This window comes from Prosopis cineraria, unplaced genomic scaffold (genome assembly GCF_029017545.1).
Source record: "Prosopis cineraria cultivar Desert tree isolate PC_DT_omini unplaced genomic scaffold, ASM2901754v1 PC8, whole genome shotgun sequence".
In the NCBI taxonomy this organism is placed as follows: domain Eukaryota; kingdom Viridiplantae; phylum Streptophyta; class Magnoliopsida; order Fabales; family Fabaceae; genus Prosopis; species Prosopis cineraria.
In genome coordinates, this window is record NW_026555339.1 from 18,866,212 (window position 1) to 18,875,442 (window position 9,231).

Consider the following 9,231-nt stretch of genomic DNA (forward strand, 5'->3'; position numbering starts at 1 on the left):
TTATATTTGACCCTGGGAAAACTGTAGTCAACTATGATCATAAGTCAATGCCATTAATAACTAGCAGCAACCACCATCGATTGATTTGTTTTAATTTTAAATTGTTTTTCTTTTGTATTTTTTAAAAAACAATTTTAAAAAAGTGATTTACAAAATGATTTTAAAAAATAAAAAATGGAACAAAATCAAACAACTCCTTGATCTCTCATTCAATAATAGTAACCTAGGGTCAACGCAAATGGGACAAACTTGGTTCCCGTGCATGTACTGTGTTCATTATTTATCTTAATTTTTTTATATCAATTTTGAACTATCACATTCACTTCCCATCTCAAGATATAGCTTTGAATCAAATCTTTCAAGTAAGACTTGAACACATGATTCCTTGCCTTAGAATCTTTCTTTTTCCCCTTGTACTTGTCTAATTTTGGAGACTAATCCAATCAAATGATATACCCCAACTTCAAAGAGATAGTCAAGTGTCTATTATTATTTTTTAAATAATTTTACTGCAGCTTAATTGGTGGCAAATCCAACTAAGTTTTTTTTTTTAAATTTTTTTTAAGATATGGCTTTCGAAGTTCAACACTAAAATGAACATGAACGGACAGTTAAAAATAAAATAATTCTCCTATTTTGCCCAATTAATTTCGCACATCGATCAGTTATAAACTACATATTCGAACAATTCAGCGGCAGATCAGTCAAATACCATTTGTACTTCGAAAGTTGAAACATGAAGAAGTTATCAAGGGTGTGGGACATCCTCAAGCCATAAATTTTCTGTTTGACATTGACCTCTCTGGTAAGGTAATGTCTTTTTTTTTTTTTTTAAAAAAAAGTAGACAACGAATTTTTGTACTTGCAAGTTGCAACATACTCTCTTCTTCATCAATTATGTCAATAACTATAAGGGGTGCCATGATATTTTTGCCCCTAATAATGTCAATAAATATCATGGTGATAGTAGGATGTTAATGCAACAATGGGATTTCTCAATTTATCCACAGAGGATTATTCTTTTCTCTTCTCATAAAAACCATGTTTCACTTTAATTTTTGTTGAAATTTTTTCATCAACCATATAGTAGCATTGAAATGAATTTTTTCATCCCGTTATATAAGTATATGTGCTTTAACTTAGCAACAATACATTAGTTACATGTGTTTTACTACCATTTCATGAATATTGTATGATTAGTTCATTATATTTCAAAATTTTATGAAAATGCAAGAAAAATTAATTATACATTTAGATGTAGTATGTGGCATAAATGTTATTAATATATAATTAGTTAATGCTCCCTATACAATACACCGAGTAGTGAAAGCTATATATATATATATATATATATATATATAACTTTCCTTCAATTATTATATATGCTTTGTAATCTTGAACACCTTCAGTGTTTACCAAATATTAGATTTCATATAGATGAATAAATAAATCATATTTTTCTAAAGAAAAGAAAATAAGTGACTTTATGCTGTTAAATTCTTATATTGTTAGAAAATTTGTCGCCTGGATCAAAAAATCAAGAAGGCAATGTTAATCTATCAAACTCTTTTTCATAAATATAAGAGATATTATGATATTTTTTCCCCTATTAATGTCAATTAATATCATGGTCATAATAGGTAAAACACACAATAAATATATGTTCCCTTTTTTATGACAATATATTCAAACGATAACCCACTCAATTATGGACTTTCAGAGTTTGTCATGGATTTCAGCTATGCTCGTTTTAAAGATGTTAGAATGGTGCAAACGAACCTAGATTGCACAAAATTTTTGGTAAGTAAAGTTCTCAAAATACTTAGAACCTGTTTGATTATTTGTTTTTAGAATAGTTTTGTTTTGAAAAACAAAAAAAAAACATGTTTCTAAATATGTTTTTTGCTATCTATTTTGAAAAATAAAAAATTATTGTGAAAAATATAAAAACTAGAATATTTTGTTGATATTTTGTTATTTTTTGCTCTGCAGAATAAGAGAAAATTAAAGGCAAAAAACATAATTATTTAATTAATGACAATTATGTTAACAAAATAATAATTCTTTTTTTTTTTTAAAATAATTCTTTCACCCGTTATGTCACCAATTTAGATGTTTTTTAATATAATGATTTAAACATACTTTTTCATTTTATTGTTTCCAAAACTTGTTCTAAAAAATTACGCTGCATAATTGTTTTAAGAACATAAAAAAAGAAAATAGAATCAAACGAGCTCTTATTCTCCTCATATCTATTGTTACTTGATGTTATCACACACACACAGATATATATTAAGAAGTATCTTTTTTTACAGTTTAAGAATTAACTACCATATCAAGTTTATTTGTCAGGATGTTAATGTTGAAGAATGCATTTTTGACCGTTCAAATTTTCCTCGGTAAGTCACTCAGATCATACTTCAAAATTTTCATCACGTTCAAATTTTCTAGTCTCTTACGCTATCCATCTTGCTCTTGCCTGTGTAAAGATGTCAATTTAATCGAGCCACTTTCCATAGAGTTTCACTGAATAATGCAGCTCTTCAGAACTCAAAATTAGAAGGCACGTTAAACTCTAGATTATAGTTTTTACATCTTCCGAAACACACATGTGACAGTGAGAACTTTATTGATGCTAAGAATTATTCCTTTGCATTAATGCAGATGCTTGTTTGATAGAATGTTCCTTAGTTGGAGCAGTCCTGACTTCTGCAATTCTCAAGGTTCACCACCAGATCATTAATTGTATATACTTGATTAAATTTTTATTAATGAAAAGTGAAATCTAATAATCACATGATCTAAAGGACAATCATCATGAAATAGAAAAGCAAGAGAGGGTTAATTTCTCATCATTCGCCACCTCTTGGAGAAAAGGTGGAGATTGATCAAAGATTATTTAGTTCTTTAGATACAGGATATTATAAGAATATATACTAGATAATGTCAATGTATGGATGACACATGGAGTCGAGATTCCCTTTTGAAAATGTTGATCCCTTCAGCACAATCAGAGAAAACTTCAACCTTTTGAAACCCTCTTTCCCAACAAATCTTTAATCCTCTAGCAATGCCAAGTATTTCAACTATATATAGCAGGCGGATATTGGGACAATTTATTGTAAAAGTAGTTGCCAAGCATGCATTGCAATTCCTGTTGGTTGTCCACCCACTCAGCAGGATCATTTTTTAGGGTCTCAATTCTATTTCTTCCCATCCTCAGTTATTATTTGTTATATTCTTTCCAGAGCGCCCTATTAAGTTGTTGCAAATACTGGTTGTCTCTATGTTTTCTAGAATTATCAATACATGCGTCTAGCATCTTGAGTAAACTCCATTTCTTGTAAGCAATATAACTACGACATTTTTGCCCTTTAGGAATATTTAAAAAATGTAGTAAAAAATATGAAAATTGTTATTCATACTTTGCCTAAAGTAGCGAAACTAAAAGTCTATAGCAATAGTTTGTTCGTTTGACCCAAAAAAAAAAAATAGCTATAGTTTGTTCGCTCTATGGTGGCATTTCATTAAAATTGTTGCCTAAACTATAAGAATATGGTATAGTTATTATCTGACTATAAACAATAGCTTTGAAATGTTTCATATCACATAAAATAGTTAACATTTAAGAATTGTTTTAAAATCATTATATACCCAAAATTTAATGTTTCTTTCCCCATCTAAGATTTGAACCTTGAACCTATTGAAAGGAAGGGTGATTTAACCACTCCTCCAACTTGGAGATTGTTGTTTATTCTACTTTAAGAAACAATTTTCAAATGTAGCCAAATATTTGTTGCTTAAAGTAGTAATCAATAGCAACATATGAAAATTGTTGCTTACGCCCATGTTAGGAAAGCACTATTAAAATTGATGTAAAGAAAATTGTTGCCTAGAGCCAAAAAAAAAATGTTGCAGTGAACATTCCGAAACCTATTTATACGCCAAACCAGAGCTTCATTCGCAAAGTTATTAACATTGTCATTCCAGTTATAGGATCTCTTAGAAAATCATATTCAAGGGGCCAAGGAGCTTAACATTTGAACACTCTCATTTCAGGGGTAGGGGCAGTACTGGAAAAATCTCTAAGAAAAAGCGACCAATGATCAGAACAATGCCAAATTAAATAGAAAACTTTAAAGTTTGGGAAAGCAGAAGGCCAACTGCTATTAGAAAAAAACCCAATTAATCTTTTCCATAACATGATTTTTTTCCCATGTGAACCAGTCACCCACAGAATCAACCTCAACCAAATGAGCCTTATGAATACCCAATTCTAAAAGGGCTACAATCACTTAAACATGATGTACTCGGTATGAATGGATTAATGTCAACTAAATACTTAAAATAAAACTTAGAATGATTTCATCCATGAAAGATATAAGTTTTTGCTAATATGTTATTATTATACCTTCATCTGCTTAGAATGCAGTTATTAGTGATGTCAATTTAGAAGGAGCCATCCTGAAAGGAGCTAATTTAGAGGTAAACTATTATTGCTTTAAAATATTTGAATGATGAAAAATTTCTTGTGTCCTATAGACTTAATTAGTTTGATGGAGTCCCAGGGTGCAAAGTTGTACAATCCTAACTTGAAGGCTGCAAATCTTGAAGGAGCCAATCTTCCATATGTTAACCTTGCAGGCGTAGTAAGTTGATTAGGTAATAATTAATGAAAGAGGAAGAATATTAGAGACTTGCTTATACATTCCTAGTGATGACATTGATTATGTGGAATTTCAGGATTTACTAGATGTCAATTTCAACTTTGCATGTCTTGAAAATGCCTCATATTTACGTGCAAACCTTTTATGTGGAAAGTTCCGGGTAATTATTCTTGAATCGTAGTTGCTACATGTGACCTTTTCATATTCTACTTGTGAAATGTGTGTGTGTGTGTCTAATATCGATACTTTAGTTCGATACAACATTACATACAAGTTTCCTTTATTCTCATATTATTTAACCTAAAACCTACCGTATTTGATAGCATGTTAATGCCAAGGGCTCCATCTTTGACTTTGCAAATTTGCGTCGGTAAGTTGCTTGCAGACACTTGTTTTATAATTACACTATTGCCTCAGGCTTCGGATATGATAATCAACTTGCTTTATTTGATCATGGAGAGATGTGAATTTAAGAAGACAAATCTACATGGAGCTTCATTAAAATTTTCCATCCTTGAGCGTGCAAATATAAATGGTATGATGATGTATGTTTTCCGTGATTTTGTCTATGAAATATAAGTGACAAATATATATGGTGGACTTAGCTTGGATTGCATAGGCTCTACTCATGGTCATATAAACTTCTTTCTGGGCTCTGTTTGGAATGGAAAGAAAATAGGGAGGAGGGAAAATTAGAAGAGAATACTATAGAAAACAAATATTTCCCCCTAATTTTTCCCTAGAGAGAGGGAAAACTAAAACTTTATGCCAGGAATGAAAAATATATTTTTCTTCTATTTTGTTCCCCGGTTTTATTTCCTTATTTTTTCCCATTCTAAATAGGAGGGTAATCCTTGATCATTAGCTGAACAAAATATGTCTCTTCGCTTCCAACGTGAAGAGTGGCAAAGCATGAACTCTTGCCCTTTGTGACTAAATAATCAAACTGATCAAACCTCTGCGGCATAGCGCATAAAAGTCACTTGAAATGGTGAATTTACTAAAGCAATGATATATCATATATAACTGTAAGGGAACATGGAGCGACCATTCAAAAACAAAAGAAGAGAAGGGCAATGAGTAGTGTCATATTCGACATTGCATCTTTACTCAATTTCTTAAAAGCTTGAGTTTATGGATTTTTTAACTTTATCATATGTTACTAATTATGAAGCTTAAGTTTTCTATAATGTGAGACTTCCAACTAAAATTGCCTCTTCATAAGTATTGGATGAAATCAAGCTTTGATATCATTTTCTAACAAGTGGAAGCTAGGAGGAAAAAAAAGGGAAAATGATAATTAAGGACCTTCTAAGAACATTAGTCCCAATTACGAACTGTAAAATTTTGAAATTTCAGTTAAGAATCTTGGTCCTGAATTGTGATAAAAAAATATAGTTTGTGAGGTAAAATTCACTATTATCACTTGGGAATTCACTAACCTAACTTGAGAAAATTTGTAACGTATATTGTGAAAACATGAAACCCCACTTGAAAATCAATTGTTTAATAAAAAGCGCTACTTGAGAATTCACTAACTCAACTTAAAAAAATTTCAAACATATATTGTGAAAACATGAAACTCCACTTGAGAATCGATTGTTTAATAAAAAACACTAATTTGGACGAGTCACTTTTTATTAAACAATTAATTTTCAAGTATAGTTTTATTTTTTCACAATATACGTTAAAAATTTTTTCAAGTCTAGTTAGTGAATTCTCAAATGGCACTTTTTGTTAAACATTCCATTCCCAAATGGGGTTTCATGTTTTCACAATATACATTAGTGATTTTCTCAAGTTGGGTTAGTGAATTCTCAAGTTGCATTAGTGAATCCCACCTCATAAATTACATTTTTTTTATCACAATTAAGAATCATGGTCCTTAACTAGAATTTTAAAATTTCACGGTTCATAATTGGGATTAATGTTCTTAGGAGGTCCTTAATTGTCATTCTCTCAAAAACAAAAACAAAAAAACAAAAAGACTATGAGTTAGTAGTGGAATGACATTGCATCTCAATTCAAAACTTGCTCGAGTTCATAAATCCTTTCACTTTATCATGCACTACTTATTAAACCCAATTTGATTCAATGTAAAATTTTCCACATTGTCAACTTAAGTCCATTCGACTTAGACATCCTAACAATAACTACATAGTATATCGTCCCTTGTATTGTTTGTATTGATTAAATAAAGGTTAGTGGAAAAGTCTAAATCTTGTTTAAACTTAAAAATTTTACAGATGCTTGTTTGAAAGATTGTACGCTGATCGGAGGCAACCTGAGATTTGCACCTTTTCAGGTTAAACATGGCATGAGTTATGAGTAATGTCGTTCTTCAGAAAACTTTATTGTGTAAATATTATAGATGGATCCCTGTGGATGATATTGTTTCCTGGTTAATTTCACCATCGGTTATCTTTTTATGTACTAATTATTAGTTGTAACAAAAAATCATATCTCCCTTGAAACGCTTGAGGTTTGCATTATCCATTTTTTAATTAGTATCTTCATCACAGAATGCAGATATTACAAATGCCAATCTAGAGGAAGCTGACCTACGAGGAGCTAATTTAGAGGTAAGAGATATTCTGGAACTCACTGTGTACATTTACAATAGTGAGGCATTACCTAGAGAGTGTGTAGATAGTATGGAAATTGAATGGAAGAACATTGAAGCAGGAGGCACACAATTTTTTATCTTTTCTAGTATCTCTTTCACTGTTACGGTCACTTTTCCTTTTCATTGTTTTCACTCTCCTGGTTTGTTTCTGGGAAACTTTAAACTATAATTTTTTTTATCACTTTTTAATGTAAATTGATCCTTTTATATCAAAAAATGTATAAAATTAATTATTCATTCATTAATTGAAAGCCAACTGAGCCTAACAAAAACAAGAATTTTCTCACATAAATTTAAAAAGACGTATCATGGAACTCAAATGGATAATACATTGTCGCAGAATTTTGTCACGGCTTACTGTTCCGTGAGATAATTTGACATTACATCATAAAAAAGGTCCATGAAATTATTTATATGAGAATGTTGTCATGAAGTAAAATCACAGAAAAAAAATGAGAAACTTTTTCCCAATGAAGTATATTCTATCTAGTACATCTCCTATGAGCAAATTGATGAGAATTTTCCTTTCCTTTCCTTTTTTAATAGATTTTGAAACTTTTTCTAATAGATTTTTTTCAAGAGAGAATCACCAATGTTTTGGTATATTGCAATGAACTTAACCTACAAAACAGCAATGAGAGATTTTTTTTGCCAATCAAAGAACAGCAATGAGAGATAAGAGCAGAAGAGCCCCAACTTATAGAGAGATCTATTTGGTTTAGTTGTTCCCTGGCCTCAAAATTTACTCAATGGATTTTTCCCCAATAAATAAAATATAATAATAATAGAGTTTACTCAAAATATTTTTTCCAAGCTTGCCATCAATGCATTAGGTCTTCAGGTAACCTAAAAATCTCACAAAAACTCATCCTAGCCTTAGAGTTTTCTATATAAGCACACCCAGAAGAGGCTGCAGAGAAATTCTTCATTATTTTCTTTATCATGCTTGGGTGAAACTTTGGGAACTAAAATGTATTGTCAAAACTTTTATTGTATTTAGTTTTTATTTTGCTGTTTGTTTTAATAACTGGACTTTTGTAATGTATTTTAGGGTGCAAAGTTGGACAATGCTAAGATGATGGATGCAAAATTAAATTAATGAGCTTTGCTATAGGACAGTAAGCATTTTAGGTTTATTTGAGACTAATCATGGTGCTGAAATTGTATTTTTCGAAATTCCAATGCCTTACAAAAAAAAAAGAATAATAATAACAACACCAGATAACTTCCACATTAAAATCTAACTTTTTGAAGGGGCAATATTTGATCTTCTGGTTGCCTATATACATCTCTGATTTCCATTAGGCTTTTAAATCAATGGTTATTTTATTTTTTAATAAGAGCCAACACAAATAATTTACATAAATTAATTTCCCTTTATAAGTTGGAACTTTTTTGATTTAATATAGTATGATATAAAAAGATAGCATATAAATGTTCCTTTTTTTTTGGTAAAGTGTTTCACTTTGCAATAAAAAGTCGGTACTAATTTATCCAATAAGAAAGAAGTTTTTATGATTTTTTTTTTCAAATAACCTTGTATTACCATGATCTAAGTTTTTTTTTTTTTTGGCTAACGATTAATGATCTGCGGACAGATTGCGCTTGTGAAGAACCAAAAGTGAGATCCAACGTTGATGGAATAAATACATCAGATGAGGCATTGGGTCCCTTAATCAAGAGCACTAATTAGAGACTTGAATCACTCTCATATGTGTCTTTTTAGAAGTAGTTATGAATTTTTAAATTAAAGTTAGCCCTACATTTTGACTTTTGAAATTGCCAAATTAATAGTAACGAAGAAGGTATTTCTAGTGAGTGAAGTTTGAAGGTTTTTTATGCTCTTATAAGGACTCCATTATTGTGCCTTCGAAGACATAGAAAAGTATTGCTTAAGTAAAATGTGGATGTTTTGGGCCTTCTAATAATCTTGATATA

General features: G+C 30.3%; 1 protein-coding gene across 1 annotated transcript; it reads left to right on the forward strand.

The window, feature by feature from the left end:
- The first annotated feature begins 1,728 nt into the window (after window positions 1-1,728).
- LOC129317424 (FH protein interacting protein FIP2-like) lies at window positions 1,729-9,106 on the forward strand. The gene is made up of 13 exons (XM_054961752.1): window positions 1,729-1,800; window positions 2,353-2,399; window positions 2,490-2,563; window positions 2,665-2,723; window positions 4,426-4,485; window positions 4,569-4,649; window positions 4,744-4,827; window positions 4,991-5,037; window positions 5,129-5,202; window positions 6,914-6,972; window positions 7,190-7,249; window positions 8,345-8,411; window positions 8,892-9,106. The coding sequence occupies exons 1-12, from the start codon at window positions 1,729-1,731 to the stop codon at window positions 8,390-8,392; spliced, it is 765 nt and encodes a 254-aa protein (XP_054817727.1). The 3' UTR covers window positions 8,393-8,411; window positions 8,892-9,106.
- The last annotated feature ends 125 nt before the right edge of the window (window positions 9,107-9,231 follow it).